Source organism: Hemicordylus capensis, chromosome 6 (genome assembly GCF_027244095.1).
Source record: "Hemicordylus capensis ecotype Gifberg chromosome 6, rHemCap1.1.pri, whole genome shotgun sequence".
NCBI lineage: Eukaryota > Metazoa > Chordata > Lepidosauria > Squamata > Cordylidae > Hemicordylus > Hemicordylus capensis.
The window spans coordinates 138,647,618-138,665,630 of NC_069662.1; the positions used below are offsets into that span (position 1 = coordinate 138,647,618).

An 18,013-nucleotide genomic window follows, 5' to 3' on the forward strand; every position below is an offset into this window, starting at 1 on the left:
TGAATAGCTCAACTAACTCAGCTCCACTGCTGCCACAGAAGTGGGGGCAAATTACAATGACCTTCTCTTCCCAAGGAAGCTGTCTGTGCCACCTGAAAATATGTCCCCGATGGTCGCACAGCTCTCAGGAACATGTTTTCAGATGACACATTGCTTCTGGGGTAAAGGAAATCCGTTGAAATTCCCCACACATGCACTAGCACTTGTGCAGTATTAGTCTCGAACTCTTCAGAACTACTGGTGCTACATTGGTGCTTTTCCCTTTGAAATGGTGCTTTGCTGGGCAGGATGTCAACCACAAAGTACTAATATGCCACTGGTGTATAAAATGACATTGCAGTAGAGCTTATAATTCATTTTCTAACATACTTTTAATTATTGTGCCAGTGAGTTGAATGGAACCTGAACCACAATATTGGTTGAAACTAAAGCCCGATTCAGATATTGTGCTGTACGAATGTACAGATGTCTGTACACTAATACATTTGTTTGTGTGAATGACAGTACTTGTTTTCATTTTAAAAGTGAACCTGAATACAGGCCCTTAAAATGCATGAAACAGATAGGAAGTGTACTTCTGTACCTGCGTTCAGCATAATGTGTGAATGATTGTACCTGCGTACAGATCTGTATCTGTGTACACTGAACACTCGTATGAGTGTTGAACATAATGTGTAAATGGGCCTTAAGTGGTTCAGTAATCAGACACTTGGCTTGCATCTGTATGGTTAATGTTTTATTTTCCTGTTTTTTTTAATCCACACACATATATATAGTTTGTCAAAACCCTTAAAATAAGCAGCTTAAAACATAAGCCATTTTTTCCCCACAAGCTACACAGTTATCATTATATTCTTTTTATTGCATTTCTCTGCAAGCAAAAGAGTTTGGTGTTATTCTGAATGATATGTTTCTTATCCAGGTCAAAGCTGGTTCAAAGTGAGAAAATGTTACTGAATCACATTTTAAAGTTAGTTTTTGAACCAAAACCAAAGTGGGGAGTTAACAAAAAACTGATCAACCTGATCCAGAAGTCAACCTATTTTTTTAACCGTTCAACTCCTTATATCGAGCACTCATAAACTGGCATTGTTCAGACTGCAAAACTGGGTGTGGTCCTGAGTGTATTTAGTGATTTCTGTTTTGAGATAGAATTTTTGACTATTTTATCACTGTGCTACAGTGTGATGAGACTGAGAAATGTATTTTGCTACCTAGGTTTACACTGTTGAAGAATTTGGAATGGATATTTTGATGTGGTCAGCAACTGGAAATAAAAGTAGTGCATGGACATATGCAAATGTGATCCTTTCCACCAGCAGCCCTTTCAAAGTGGCATTTGAAGCAGTGGCTGGAGCAAATGAGCTCATAGAATTTGCCATCGATGACATTTCTTTCACGCCAGAATGTGCATTCGGAGGTAAGTAATTTTACAGATATAAAATCTGGGGGGCGGGGAGTCCTAACAGAGATATATCATATTTTAGTAATATTGTTGAGATTCTGATTGCACTGTACCTGCAGTAATTTTCAGATTATTATTATGCACAATGCAATCTAAGCCTCCTCCAAGACACTCATGAGGTTGTTAATTAATCATGCCTTTCCCAACAAGAGTATTAATTTCTGTGTCAGAATAAATGAGTGGGAAGCCCCTATGAGGACCAGATCATATACAACAGTGGCAGATCCATCTAACACTTTCTTCCCGATAGTGCTTCTCCCCAGGTGGTGCCCCCTGCTGGGTTCACTCCCGGTACTGATGTCTAGTTGCAAGAAAAGTATCTATGAAGCTCTTCATACATGCACCGAAAACTGGGCTGAGGAAGCCCAGCCTGTTTTCGATGTGTGTATGCACATGGCTCCTAGCAGTGGTGCAGCAGCAAGCACACTTAGGGAACCCGCTGCTTAGCTCGGGTTTGGGGCGCAAGGGTACCCAAAAAGTGGGCTAAATGCTCGTGTGTCGGTACCACGTGACTCTGCGCGGCACCTGCACTCAGGTAGTCTCCCGACTGGCATTGCACAGTGCATTATGACCCCTAGCCCCCAAAGTTCCCTGCTCCCTCCCTGCTACTGCTAGAAGCCGGCAATTGTTAGGGCAGCCGATCTGGCTGCCCAGCAACATGGACACAATTGTCTGCAGATGAAGCTTTTCACAGCTTCTTCCCCTTGCCCTGCCGAGCCCATTCTCCGATCACGAGAATGGGCTCATTGGGGAACAGACTGCAGGGAAATAAGGTTTAAGGAAAGAGAGGTTCAGCACCCCACACCTGCTTACCACCCATTTTGCTCCCTAAATTGGACCACACCCTGCTTTATAAGAAAATGGGACAGATCTGAGTTTAATGAGACAGCTCCGCTCGCGTTAGAGGTACTTCTAAAAGTATTAAAAACTCCAGCACAGGTAAATGCCTTTATTTGCATGTGAATAGGGTAGACGTGTTAAAATTGGCCATTTGTTTAACTGTTCAGAAGAATAATTTTTCTGTGGTTGGCAATAAGCAGATGGCAACAGTGGCAGTTATGGCTAAATGAAAAATGATAGCAGTGTTGGAGAATATGTTCATGAATAATTTGCCACTGGTTGCGCTGCTCTAATTATGACCCCCACTTGCAAAACATCAGCCTGTTCAGTGAGTTGTTTAACATCATGTTTAAAACAATGCCTCTTTTGTCAATGACAATAAAAACACATCTCAAGGGGAAAATGCAGCATATTCTTGAAGTGCTGGTGATGTGGCACAACCTTACTCTTGTGAAAAGCTGATGAATCATCGGAATATATATTAATCACAATTTCTTTTTCTTTTTTAAAAAATAATTTCTATTGATCCGTTTTTACATATCTTTTTAAAGAAAAAACCATCAATGAAGCAGTTTCACAAACTAAAAATAGCAACACAAGACAATCAGAAACATAAAAACAGAATAACAGGGGCCTATTATTCTTATTCCAGAGAGAATTTCTGGAGTATGATTAGCAGTACAATTGCAAAGCTGTGCATACTATTTCATTTGTGTGGACTACAACTGTGTGGTGTTGATAATTAACTATCATATTAAGAATGATGGGGAGGGGCTGTAGGCCAGTGTCAGAGCACATGGTTTGCATGTAGAAGGTGCTAGAACCAATCCCAAGTATATCCAGATAGGGCTGAGAAATATCCATCTGAAACCTTGGAGTGTCAAGGCCAGTCCATGTCGATAATGCTGAGCTAGATGAACCAATGGCCTGGCTAATATAAAGCAGCTTCAGATGTTCAGATAATGGAACTGAAGCTGAAATATCTTATCTTCTTAGCTTCAGTTCCCAATCTGAACATCTGAAGCTTGATGCACCCAGCCACCTTTCAATCTCATTGATTTCTACAGGAGATGCTGAAGCCCATGCTCAAATGAACCCCAGCAGGAACTTTGTTTCTCAAAGACATGGTTAATGTGCTAGGGAGATATATTTCAGATGGTGAAAGGTCAGGTCTGACAGGGTTGTACATCAAAGATTTGCTGTGTTTTAAAATGGCTTCTTGTCGTCAGTGGGGGAAACTGACTGACTGCTTATGTCTGTTAAGTTGACATTCACTCTAGTCGACATCAGTGGTTAACTACCAGAGTGAGAGATTAGTAAATCACCATATAGAGGGTATATTATGTTGAAAGGCTTTTGAATTATGGATATGGCATCGCAGCTGCTTCTCAGCTCGCTCATTGGAAATGCCAGAATTGTGCCTTTTTCTGTGAGAGCAAATATGGCTGCACAATCACAAAGTGGGCATATACTGAAATTTAAATATATATTTATATAGATAGCTGTGATATTTAGATAGATAGCTTATATAGATAGCAGGAGGATAGGCGGGCAGGCAGATGGCTCCCGCGGCCCCATGCATAGCATCAGGGAGCAGGGGAGGGAGAGAGGCATGAGGGCTGGTGGGCGGTTGGGCTGGTGGAAATATTGGGGCAATTGGGTTGGGGAGCAGGCAGGTGAAGGGCTCTCTTTGTTGATGATAACACCACCTCCACCTCTGCCTCCTCCTCCTCAGCAGGTAGCTTGGCTCACCCTCTCTGACTTGTCCCTGGTTCACTCGCTTGCTCGCTTCTTACCCGCCCCCAGCAGTGGCCCCACAGAAATCCTTGGGATCCAGGCCCCATGTTCATTGGATGCCTTGGAACACTTGTAGCTCTGCCCTGATATAGATATAGAGCTATATATGTGTTGGGTGAGAGTCAGGGGGGCTCCCCTGACACTTTGTCCATTCTCTTGGTTAGGTCATACACCGGACACCAGTATCAGAGTTTCAAACAAGCTTTATTGCCTAAATTTGCAAACAGTTCAGGTGGCGGCCGCCCCGACATCTGGGGCAACCCCTCTTATATACCAAGCAGTAAACAACTTGTTCTTGCACCTGCGCACACGATCCCAGTTCAGGCAAGCATCCCTATATGGTTACATTTCAGACATACAAGCTCTGATTGGCATAGGCATCTCATCTCTCCTGTACACGTTCAAGTCATCTGATGCTCCTGCCCTTCCTAGAAGGCGAGGCCCATTTCTCTACATTATCTTTTGTTACTTATATTCTAACACGTCAGCTCTTTTGCAAAAACTAACTCTCAGCAGATATAGTAAAAGCTAGTTCTTAGCAGACAGTCACATCCTGGAACAATCAGTGGTTAGCTACATCCTGTTGCAGAGAAACAGGTGGGCCTCTCTGTCACGGCCTGTTTTTGAAGCAAGTTACCTGTTAAGCTAAGGCTGAATAATATTCTAACATATGTCTTTTGTATCCCACCCCTCCAGTGCAATACATATAGAAATCAAAAGGGTTGACTTATGTGGATACTTTTTGCTATGCTACATATTCTGATGTGCTATCAGTGGCTGATATCATGAGGGAAAAAGCAAAGCAGTTCCATTGAAATAAAAAGGACATATTACACAATGCCTAATGTGTCCTTTTGATTTCAATGGGACTACTTTGAGGAATTATACCCACCATGTAGGCCACTGTATCTTCTAGACTGCCATAACGATCATGTTGGGAGATAGGTTTTGAGACATTGCTTTGAACTCTGTCAGACAATTTCACAAAGACTCATTGGAAACCGGAACGATTCATTTCCAATGAATCAGTGCTCATTGTGGTATTGCATTAGTCTTATTAATATATATTTTTAAGGATTGTAAACATCCACATCTATTTATGTTCTGTAAGACAAAGAGGGAGGCTGTTTCTTTCTTATTAAAGCTAACAGATCTCTCGCCTTTTACCCTGTGGGTGAAAAACCTAGCTCCATTCCCCCTCCATCTGTATGTGTTAATGGGTACAAAAACTTGTGTTTTATCAGTGGCATTTGTTTATTTGTTTGTTTATTTGCACAAAACAATTACCGTTGTTCAGCAACTTTTCAACTCAAGATAAAAGACCAGTATGAGAACATACTGTTACACTATCCTCCATAATGTTCTCTTCCCTTAAAGGATTGCTTTGTTGCTGCAGACATTTCCCCTCTCTTTCTGCATTATTACTTCTCCAGCCTCACTTTAATTATTTTACGTTTTCCAGGGTAACCTGTTCTAAATGGAAGCAATCACCATTTAGCTGGTTGGTAGCTCTAAGCAATAAAACATTATCAGCTCCTTCAGTTCGCCCAAGTTTTATACGTGTGTGTGTGTGTGTGTGTGTGTGTGTGTGTGTGTGTGTGTGTGTTTAAATAGCACGCCCTCATTAGACAAGAGAATTTTGCCAGACCCACGAATATTTTTGAATGGAATACTTTTGAATGTGATAAAATGTGATCCTGTGCTTTTCCAGTAAAATGCTGGCGCAATGTCTTGTAATTATTTAAGAAGCATTGCAATCTGCTGATGCCACTGAATATTGTTCACTTCGACACATGTCTTGCCATCTCCTGCCCGTTGAGGACCCATATAATTGAAATCATGCTGCTGAGTCATGTACAGCCTTTACACGCTTTGTTACTGTTCATAATAGGGATCATTTAATAGGGAGCCAACTACATTTCCCCCTCCCCCACCACCTATGAGGTTCCCAGCATTTTCTTGTAGCTTCCAGAAGTTGTAGCTTCTGGAATCTTGGAGATCTCAGCTGCCCTTTGGTTTTTATAAACACAGACTACAATGTTCAATCCACTGACTTGGGAATAGTCTTGAGGGCTTTTCTTCTCTTTGGTGGTTGGAAATAAAAGCTTGAAAAAGACGCCTAGTAACAGTCCATGCAACATTTCTTTCTTCAGTCCTTGATGTCACTGGTGATGCCACTATACTGATGAATTGCAGTTTGTGTCAACGAAGGGGGGAAACCCAAACCTCACCTTAAAATTTTACAAATTTTGGGCAGCTTTTACCTTACTTAGCCACCTAATGGTGCAGCAGGGAAATGACTTGATTATCAAGCCAGAGGTTGCTGGTTCAAATCCCGGCTGTTATATTTCCCAGACTATGGGAAACACCTATATTGGGCAGCAGCAAATGGGAAGATGCTGAAAGGCATCATCTCACACTGCATGGGGGGAGCCAATGGTAAATCCCATTGACAACCACAGGGCTCTGTGGTGGCCAGGGGCCGAAATCGACTCAACAGCACACATTACCTTTACCTTTAACCTTATTTATAAAACCAGTAAGGGAAGGCTGATATACCATGCAAGGCAACACAGGTGGCTGGAGCTCCACCCATGCCCCGGAGTACTGTATGTGTGAGCACCATGGGAAGGGCTATCACAAACACTCTGTGAATGCGGCTGAGCGATGCAATGCCCATTGGAAATAATGGGTGTTGTACCATGCACTGAATGCTTACAACAGAGCACTGGTGCCCTGCCGTGCAGTCCTGTTGGCAATGCTTACACACACACACACACACACACGGGTGTAGGTGGTGCTTACTGCCTGAATTCCCTTGTGTAAAATGTCAGCCATATATCTTTAAGTTCTAAGAGCTCATGGTATCTTCAGTTTAATAAATCCCCATAGCAAATCCAAGAAGTGCCATGGAAATCAATGACAAAATAAAGCAGAATTTGATGTCTGATTATGCATATACACATTTCCAGGTGAAATTAGTTCATGCTGTCCTTTCAGTGCAACAGACTACAGTACTAGTAAGAGCCTTCAAAAACTGGATGGCCAACCATTCCTTTTTTAAATCCAAGAAATGCAGCAATATTTGTATTGCCCAAACCTATCAGCAAATGCTTCCAGGTCTAGATTCAGGTATAATCACCAGCCTGGCCATGACACTACAATGCAAGTTTCAAGAGAAGAAAGACTGACTTCTGAACATTTTGAATTACTCAGTAAGTCGGGAAGCCTATCCTGTCTTATCAAACGCTAATGTTTCAAGAGCAGATCGTCTCTTGAGTAGATTTGAACTAGGTTACCTGCTCCTTTATAGACCAAAAGCAAGACCTTGAGCACTCACTCGCTGAATTATAGGCATCAGCAGGGAGGTTGATGCTTTGGCGAATACTCATGATCATTCACAAGGCTGTCTGGAAGCCCATAAACGTAGAAAGTTTGACTTTGTGAATCTTGCAATAATCATTCACATGATACTTGTCCTTGCATAGATCAATTTTTTAATGGGAAATGAAGGGACACAAGGATAACATTTTAACTACTGCTTCAGGTTATTCATCATCCATGGAGTCTTATGTGATTGTGGGAGTTTATCAGCATTAACTGGTGTAATTTTGACATATTTGGCTTTTCAAAATAGCATTGTTTTCCAAAAGAGAGTGTGTGTGTGTGTGTGTGTGTGTGTGTGAGAGAGAGAGAGAGAGAGAGAGAGAGAGAGAGAGAGAGAGAGAGAGATTGTACAACTACAGTCTAAGCAGGAATAAAAATACCACAATAAATTAAGGGCCCTCGTAAATAATTGAAAAACCAGTAAACCAGTATTTGTCTTAATGGCACTTTGTTATAAGTTGCAGTTCAGAATTCTCTAGTTTCTATCGATCAGAAACAGATCTCTTTATAATAAATGTTGTACCTAAGTCCCATTAGGCTCTTAGGATGTGATTCTAAGCACATGTATGGAAATAACTCCCATTGAAAACATATTGAGGATAAAGGGGTTAGATTAACAAAAATATGCAATTGGAGTAGTTTATTCCACATCTAAGGGAAGAGGAAATATGTTCCTGGATGCTTCCTCCAAAATCAAGTGTACACTTAATTGCTCGGGTAAATGTAGCAGCATGCATGCACCCAACAGTAGGAGGAGAGAAATCTCCATTCCCTCCTCTGTCCGATCTTCAGCAACCAGGTTAATCAAGAGGGTAAGAAGGAGCCAATCAGGTAGGTAAGATAGAAGATATGGAGGCTTATGTGGGGAAGTTGGGGGAGTGTTCAGACATCATTGCATGATGGGGTCCAACTGAGATCAGAACTGGGGCCAGCAAAAACTGAGATACTTTCAGAGTTTCAGGGGAAATTATTCCAGTTTCTTCTTGCAGTTCACAAAATAAGCTGGGCAGGGGGGAGGTGTGGTGGTGGTGGGGTGGATCCCTTTAAGAAATGCTAAATTTGCAATTGCAATACTTTATTAAATATCCTTTCCAGGACAGTAAATTCTGATTTATGAAACAAACCATGTCCATTTACCACTGGGCTAAGGCAAGGACTTGCATGGAAGTAACAACAAAGAAGGAGTGGATGGGTGTATGATTGATTACCTAATATGAGATCAGTCACAAAACATGAGTGTTAATTAGGCTAAGATCCTAAAGACAAAGAACCTTCAATATCTTAATTAAATAAACACATACATACATTACAAATAAATTTATCTCTTGTAATAAATAAAAGCATTTAATTCTCCCCAATATTCTAAGCTGAAGCACGTCATGTCTGCCATATATACATATTTATTGTATATGTACAGGGCCTTCTCTGTTGTTGCCTTCAGGCTCTGGAATGAGCTCCCAGTGAATGTCCACTCTTTAATATCTGTAGCTGCTTTAAAAAAAAAACTAAAGACTATTATTTGTTCAGACTTTTACCCCTTAGGGGTTCTCTCAGCTCTCCTGCTTCTGTTGTTGGTGTTATATGGTTTTTACTGTTATCCGATTTTTAAAGTTTTAAATTATTTTAATGATATTTTATTGTATTTTAACTTTTGTAAATTGCCTTGGGATGCTTTATGGAAGGCAGTATAAAATAAATGAATGAATGAATAAATTAAATAAATAAATAAATAAATAAATAGCTATTTCTGTGCTCTAGGAATCAAGTTATACCCCAGTGTATCATGGTCAGCTACAGTTCATAAACAGCCCATGAGGTCTAACAAATCCAAACCAAAGCTTAATGCTGCAGGAAATACTGAATCATTAATGTTAATGAAACTTTATAATGAAAAGTGCAAATGGTTAAAAAAAATACCCTTAAGGTTTTATTGTGTTAATTGTTTACTAGCTGACAGCTTAACACTGCTTTATCTTAAGGACTTTGAAAGTATTACCACTGATTTCCAAGGCATTATGTTTGGCTTTATCCTAGATTAATGGAGATAGAAATGTGATCATCTTCATCAGTTATTTCCCTGTTGAAATCTCAGAAGCATCACTTTTCACACTTAACCGTATTGGCCCCTCAATCCTAAACACATTTCAGTTGATTTCTTCCTAAAACTTCATGCCAAATAAGGTTGCCTGGATCACAACCTTCACCTTTATGTATCTGCCGACTCCTGTTAAATTCCTTTTCTAAAGAGGAAGGTGTCAAGAAAGCATGAATTCTTAGACTCTAATTATGACAAGGGTTTAAGTACTCTCATTTTTCAGGGCAATGAGGGCACCTGCCTTTTTTCCTCCCTCCTCAGAACTACAGAAATGGATACTGAGCCCTTTCTCATGATCAGTGATCGGGCTTGAGGGCACACAGGAAGGAAGGCTTGAAAAGCTATCCTCCCCTCAGACTATTGTTGCTCTGGGTCTGGGCGCCGAGCTTATGCACTCAGATGTGCAGCTGCCTTCTCTGGCAACACAGAGGGTCAGGGTCCAGGATGTGTTTCTCCGACCCCCCAAATTCCCATAATTTGCACCCGTCTGCAAGTGCACAGTGCATTATGAGGATTCCCCCAGAGATGGGCAGCCACCCATCCGTGTTTCAGTGCCAGCTAAAAGCAGCCAGCACTGCACATGAGCAGGGACCTCATTTAAGAGAGTGGTTGTGTAGGCAGGTTTGCTACCTTAGCACTGCTGGGGTCAGGCAGGATCCCGGCAGTTCTTACGGGCAGCCAAGACCGGGCTTGGCTTCCTTAGCCCAGTTTTGGCTAATTGTAAGAACAGCCTCATTGTCTGGCTGTGATTGTAAAAGAAAAACTACAACAATTTATCTGCTTACTCAAAAGTAATCCTACTTAAGTCAGTTGCACCATTGCAGAATAAAGTGCTTAGAGGACGGCAGCTAAAGGGTGGTGTTTTTTTAATCAGCAAGAAAAGGTTAAGAATTGGATACTCTTGAACTTCTAAAATAAAAATTTAACAACAGATCCAGTACAAACAAGAGCTTGATGGACCAAAGTAGGCAATCCCTCCTCAAAAACTTTAAAAATAATCAGAAAGACACACTATCATATCTACTTGTCCCTGTTATACGATCGAATTTTGCTATTCAACCAGATATCTGATATGTGCGACCTCTTCACAGGGGTGTAGCTAGGTTGAAGGTGGCCCTGGGGTGAGATCTGAGGCACTGACCTGCCTGACTGCCTTCCAGATCCCCCCCCCCGCCTATCCACCAGCTGCCACCAAGCTGCCTTTGCTAGCTGTCCCTACCCAACTTGGTGCCAGCAGCAGTCTGATGATGTCACTGCACTGGTGTACTGCCCCATGCCCGCCCAAGAACAGACCTGCTTTAAGGGGGGCATCTGTTCTCAATGGGATGAGGCAAACCTAGAGCAGCTCAGCAATGTGGCTGGCACTGGGTAAGGGTAGAGGGCAGGAGGGGCTGGTAAGTGGCCCCCTGAGATCCACAGCCCGGGGTTTTTGCTCCCACTGGTTCAGTAATGCCAACACCACGGCCTCTTGAAAAGAAATTCAGTTATGACCCAAGCCAGTCCTGATTCTACGGGACCTACAGTGCTTTACAACAAGTTGTTGGGATGCTAAGACAGGGCCATATCACTTCAGACTAAAGGTAGGGAATGCCATTTTTGGAATTTCCCCTCTTTTAAAGAGTATAGAAGAAAGAAATTCCCTGCAAGTAGAAAAGCAGAGAGAGGGCTGGGTTTATAAACTTTCATCCCAATATGCTGTTGGTGGTGGGTGCGTTACATACGAAAAAGCATTTCAAAATGGCATCCCCTAAGAGAGATTTCAGCCTTGGAGAAGCCACTGCCAGTCTGTGGAGACAATACTGAGCTAGATGGACCAATAGTCTGACTTGGTGTATGGCAGGTTCCTATGACATAGTTTCTTCTACCACTTAGTTCTGTGTAGATTGTGCTTCAGAGCTGGCTCATACATTATACAGAAGGAGGATGAGTCATGCTCCTTCTTTCCATGTAGTTACAATTTGTGGTTGTATTTGACATGGTGAGATTCATGAGTCCCACTTTGAATGTTGCAGCAGAAACAGGGAATGTTGAAACTTACTGTCAGCAAGCGTTGCCTAGAAGTCAAATACTGTACGTTCGTTCAGTTCTGTGAGGAATAAAGGTTTGTTTTACCCTAGAGTGGTGCTCTGTTTCTCTAGCTGTATACAGAAAACCAATCAAAGGCTTCAATCCTGTGCACAATGACCTATTGAACATAGCAGGGCATACTACTGGGGTCGCATGGAACAAGTGCATTGCAGAATAAAAACTTCCCAAGTACAATGGGTTGTATCCCGGTCTGTGAGGTTTTCTCAGCTGACCCTCCTTAGTGTCCCGGGCCCTGGTGTAGTGTGTGGTGCCTGGGCCTGTAGGAGGGCCTTATCTGTAGCTGCCCCTCTTCTTTGGAACACTCCCCCCACCCACGATTCATTCAGCCCCCTCCCTGGCTGCTTTTAAGGCCCTTCTTAAGACCCACTTGTATTATTTTATTTTTATTTTAAAGTAATTGTTATTGGCATTGTTGTTCACTGCCTAGTGTATTTGTAGGAGGCAGTATATAAGAAAATTTTAATAAATAAAATAATTAATAAATAATGGCTTTAATCTACCTTCTGTCAGAGAGTTGACATCAGCTACACTTAAAACTCCTCTCTCCTTAGCTTTTTCTCGTCAGACATTTTGCACTGGCTTTAAATATGCTTCTGTGTATCCTGTAGAGATGATAATCTCTTCACTATGCCAAAGTAAAGATACAAACATTCTGGATAAATGTAGGAAAAACATATAGGAAGTTTTTTTTGTTATCAGAGAAGAGAATTCAGAGACCAGATGAAGGTGAACATGAGCATGGAGTTCCTTGTCATGCCTTTGAAGGCCAGTCGACAAGCTATGTCAGTAACGTACTTGACCCTGATATGCTTGATTTGTAATCTCTAAATAGCAGCCACAGGGAGGGAGGGCTTCAGATAGGGACTGAGGTGTGTGTGGGGGGGGTGCGGGGGGTGGTTAACCCTTTGCTCTGTCATGGCCCAGATCATGATCCCCCGACTGTAACTGCTATTTGCCTTGGGAGGGAAGCTTCCATTGGCACCAATGGCATAAGTAGCAATCATGGGGGCTTATGCATCAAGACCACCACCCCCATAGTGGGCTGAAAGGCCTTCCTTCACTCTTTAATTCCAGTCTGGATCACCACCAATGCCCGTGAGCTGCTATTTAGAGAATAAAAATAAAGCAGCTCAGGTCACATTCTTGATATAACTTAATTTATTTTATGTATATATTTATACATAAAATATGTATATTCTTTCTCCAAGGAGCCAGGACTTCTAGTTTGGCCCAGATCTCTTTTCAGGATAGACCAGAAGATAGGGCCTAATAAGCATAGGCAGAGATAAATAGATAAAAACATATGATAAATATTAAATATGTAATGAGAAATCATTCTCTGTCTCTGAAGGCCAAACTAGACATAATAGGGGCAGCCACAAATGTGGCACAAAGGCAAATAGGGTCCTCATAGGTTGTTGGACTACAACTCCAATCATCCCCAGTCACAGTGGCCAAAAGCCATAGTTGCTGGTGATGATGGGAGTTGTTATCCAACAACACCTGGGGACCCAAGCAGTGTTCCCTCTAACAGGGATTCCTAGATGTTGTTGACTACAACTCCCAGAATCCCCAATATAAGATTCTGGGAGTTGTAGTCAACAACATCTGAGAATCTCTGTTAGAGGGAACACTGGACCCAAGGTTGGGGAACGCCTGACCCATAAAATGGAAAGTGGGTTTTGGTTTGGAATTGGATCTTGGTGTTTTTTTCCTCTTTCTAATGAAGAGTGCATGTGTGAGAGAAGAGCTGAGCCACTCCCTCTCATCTGCCTTACCTTGCGATGTCCTGTCACTTCAAGCACTCTTCCCACCCAACCCCCACTCTCCACAGCTTGGTTCACTCCTTTCATTGGAGCTAGGCTCAGAGAAATGCGTAGCCATGTAGCATGGAGAAATAAGGCCAAGGAGGGGGAATTCAGCTCCCCACAGCTGCATTAAACCTTTTGTTTAACCCACCAGGCCTTGTTCCCTACATGAATGGGGCAGACCTATGAACAACACATTGCAACCCTTGTCGTAGCTGAAATAATACTGGAAAGGACATGCATTTAGGAGCTGCCTCTTACCCATGCTGATGTGGATTTATTTGCCAGCTATCAGGCAAATATTAATTGAATAATATTATAGTCCTAAGTTGGTCCAGTGGTATATAAGCCATTTTGCTTTCTCCACATCCAGGTCTTTATAAAGACTGACTAGATTAAATTCCATAGAATTTCCTGTGGTGGTGGAGGATGCCACTGTAATTTTGAAAATAACCTGGCTCGAGGTGGATGGTGCTTGACACAATAGATTGTCACAGAAATTGGCATCACTACTATAACAGTTATATTGTTTTAAAACATTCTCTTCAAAAAGATTTGACAGGATGTAATCCAGTTGCAGATTGTCAGATAATATCAAGATTCTATTCCTCCCTTATTAGTTATGGGTTACAGGTTAGTTTAAACCATGCCTGCTTTGGCCACCCAGCTGTTTTTGGACTAAAGTGAAGGTAAAGTTACGCCGTTAAGTCGGTGTCGTCTCCTGGCGACCACAGAGCCATGTGGTTTTCTTTGGTAGAACACAAGAGGGGTTTACCATTGCCATCTACTACAACTCCCATAATCCCTAACCAGAGTGGCCAATAGCCAGGGATTGTGGGAGCTGTAGGCCAAAATCTGCAGGAGAGCCGAAGTTGAGCAGCCCTGCTTAAAACCAAGGTCAGTTACTCTTGAAAGCCCAAAGCTTTCTATTTGTCCCAACTTTCCTTCGTAGAGTAATTAGATAGGTCTTTGGTCCAACTTGCTAACATCCCATTCAAATACAGCCACTCTCACACACATGATATCATTTCCATATGGACATCAGCATGGCCTAAGCGCAAACAAATGGATGCAGGATTGCCATCTTTGTATTAACCAAATCAAGCATTTTCAGATGGCAGAAAACCGAACCCAAGCAAAATGTTAGGCAGATCTTTTGTAGTTCAAAATATGAGCGAATTAACTTGTGTTAGGAGTGTAACATAGTACACTTCTAAATGTTTAAACATTACGATCAGTCTGAGAGGTAAGAAAGTGCAGTAAACAAGTTAAATGTTTGTGGCCTAGGGCAAGATAGATGGGTCATTAAGATGTAGTAGGAAACTTGTGGAGACTAGAGCATACCAAGTTGCCTGGAACAACAACAGAAGTGGGATTTTTTTAAAAAAATCTCATTTCTCAAGTTTTCACAGCAGCTGTGTGGTGTCAGTTTTAAACTGCAGTGTGAGGAGGCTGGCCCTGTACAGTGAGATGAGAGTCAGGGGTGACCACTTGCACATGGAAGCAAATGAAGAAAGATGGTGCTGCCCAGGCAAAGGAAGAGAGATTGGGTGTTATTCCAGTGTTTACATGTTTAAATGATTAAGAAAATATAATTGTAATTATTTAAACGCCTGTTGTACAAAATGGTATTTATATCCCTAATTTGTATGGCAAAACTGCAAGATCATCCACATTACCAGCAATTCAATCATCAGGATTTATTCCAGCATCCAGGAGTTAAATTGTCGTCCTTATCTCATCTCTCTAGGACCTGTTTCACCACAACCTCCAACCTGTGGTAGTGACAAATTCACTTGCATATACACGAAGCAGTGTGTGCCTTTCTTTGCAAAATGCAATGGAGTAGACGACTGTGAAGATGGGACAGATGAAATGGCCTGCCCTACTGTGAAACCTACCACAGATTCTCCAAGGCTTTGCAAGGAAACTGAGTTCCAGTGTGATAACCAGTCATGTATCCCATCACTCTTGAGATGTGACGGCGTGGCTGATTGCAGATTCAATGAAGATGAAGATGATTGTCGTAAGTCACGTGTCCTTAGAACTCTCTTCCTACTGCCTCTCCCCACTCACTCAGAAAGTGTCCCAGGCAGCATTATAGAGAAGCGTCATGGCAGGATGTCAAATTGAACATGATTCCTGCCTTGTCCCTCTGTAGTGTTGTTGTTGGAGCTCATAGACATGCTGGGAGATGCAATCTTAATTCCCTAGCTAAAGGTATTGTTGCCAATGTTGCTGTCCTCATAGATAGCTTCTCCTTCGTTAAGTGTCTGCCAGGTAGCACCAAATGTAACATTAACCAGAGTGAACAGCTTGCCCAGTGCCCATTAACTTCATTGTCAATAACAGCAGTTCTCCAAGTCCCAGCCCTACTTGGAGATGCCAGGGTATGAACCTGGGTCCTCCTGCATGCAAGGAGATAATCTAACTATAGCCCTGACCCCAAGGGGTATATCTTACAGCAGACAGTTCTCACATGTAGCCCCATTCAAATGCAAACAAGGGAAGACTCTGCTTAGCAAAAGGGACAATTCATGCTTGCTGCCTCAAGACCAACTGTCCTTGTGAAGGAATGAGGCCTGAGACTCCTGTTTTTGTGTTAGATTTCTGTATTGCATGTGTATTTACTCCCTATGTTCTGTGTACAAAAGAAGCTGGGCATGGATCAAAAGTTCACAGCTCCTGTTCTGCAGTTTGGTTTGGGAGGGAGAAGAGTTGTACTGGTTAAATGTTGGAGAGAAGAGAGGTTTGGTCTTAGGGATGAGCCCAAAACATTTTGGCGTGTCTTTGGAGAAACATTTCGGGCCTTGGATGTGCACCGAAGCAATTTGGTTAACATCCCTATTTGATTTGATTGGGTTTGTTTTAAAATAAAGGAGGGAACTTGAGTTGTTTTGTTTAGGTTGTTCAGAAAAATTGGAGGGAAACAAGAGAATAAAAGGAGGCTTGCCTGTAGCAGAGAGTTAGCTGCAGCTGAAGTTGAAGCAGAAGTCAGTGTTGAAGTCAGAATGGAAGACGTTAGTTGAAAAGTGGGAGAGCTGAGTTAGTACAAGTTCCAGTTGGAGTCTTGGAGAGCCAAGATAGAAGAGCTGAAAAGAGCTGCTGAAATTAGAGCTGAGAAATCACTGGGAGAGTTGAACTGAAACTCTGTGAAGAACTGAATCACTCTAAAAACTGCTGAATGGACAGACTGGAACTGAACCACCAGAACTGGATAGAAAGAGTAAGACCTGAGGCTGAGAAAGCCAAGCTTGCTGAAGAAGCTGACTAGAGGTGATTATAAGAAGACTCCTGGTAAGGACACTGATCTAGGGCACAGTATTAGGTGCAGATTAGATTGGATGCATTTTTTTTTTTTTTGTATTTTATTTGTTCCTTATGCTCATATGATTGCTGTTTCTTTGTACTAATTTTTCCAAAAGAACTACTGTTTTGAATTGAACTAATTTAAAGTGTTCTTGTTTTGAATTTAAAAATTTGTAGCTATTGTACTAAGCTTAAAAGCCTTTCCACCCTACCTAACTTTGAGAGAAACAGAGGTTTGGAAAGCTCTGTAGACACAGAGCTGTGTAGACATCAGTAGACACAGCAAAAAAAAAAGTCTACTTGGTGGCCATGGTGAAGCTTAAGATCATGGGGCTGGTTGAGACTGGATCGTGACAGTCCTCCTTTTAGTTCCTCAGGGTCTAACTAGATCAGGGCTGCACAGCTTCAGCCTTCCTGCAGGTGTTGGCCAAACCATCATCCCAGACTATTAGCCAATATGACTGGGGATGATGGAAGTTGTAGTCTAAAAACAACTAAACATTGTGGGCCAAAGTGGTGTAGCTCTGAACAGGAGCGTAGGGAGGCTGGTGGCAGCCTGTGTGCAGCCACCACCGAGGCCCCCTGGCCCCGCCCCCGCATCTTACATCAGACGCAGTGGCCCGGCTAGCCACGCCCCCATGTCTGACGTCAGACACGGAGGACGTGGTCTCCCTCCCAAACAGGGCCTTGCGGCCCTGCTTGGAAGGGAGATCAGCCCGTGCTGCGTTGGGCAGCGTGAGCCAGACTGACTCTCCCTGCCTTAAAGGCATGGAGAGCCATTCCAGCTGCGCTGCCAATCCAACACGAGCGGATCTCTCTCCTAAATGGGGCTGCATGGCCAGGAGCGGCTCTCCCTGCCTTTAAGGCAGGGAGAGTCACTCCGACTGCGCTGCCAACGCAGCGCGAGCTGATTTTGGCTCGAAACAGAGCTGTGCGGCCCCGTTTGGGACTGAAATAATGCCCCCACATCTGACGTCAGATGCGGAGGGTACTTCTGGGACCACGCTCACGGCCCCTGATTGGTGGTGGCCTGAGTTCCTTGAACCTATTCGCCCAATGGTGGCTCTGCCCCTGGCCCTGAACTAGATGTTACTTTAAATGTGTGTTGTGCAGTTGTGTGCTTTTTTTTCTTTGTTAAGTCTGCAGCAGGGCCATGCCAGGGGACTTTTCCTCTGTCTCAGTCCTAGTCTGAATGGGGCTCTTTCCCCCACAGCTTCTTTTGAC

The 18,013-nt window shown here is 42.7% G+C and overlaps 1 protein-coding gene across 12 annotated transcripts in view; it reads left to right on the forward strand.

The window, feature by feature from the left end:
- The window catches only part of MALRD1 (MAM and LDL receptor class A domain containing 1), a 450,491-nt gene that overhangs the window by 341,978 nt on the left and 90,500 nt on the right, over positions 1-18,013 (forward strand). For all 12 annotated transcript variants that reach the window (XR_008310576.1, XM_053266536.1, XM_053266535.1 and 9 more), the window contains 2 exons: positions 1,219-1,420; positions 15,231-15,506. Coding sequence is in view for 11 of the 12 variants with exons in the window: in XM_053266536.1 (XP_053122511.1) it covers positions 1,219-1,420; positions 15,231-15,506 (478 nt within the window). In the remaining variant the exon portion in view is untranslated. The remainder of the gene's footprint in view (positions 1-1,218; positions 1,421-15,230; positions 15,507-18,013) is intronic.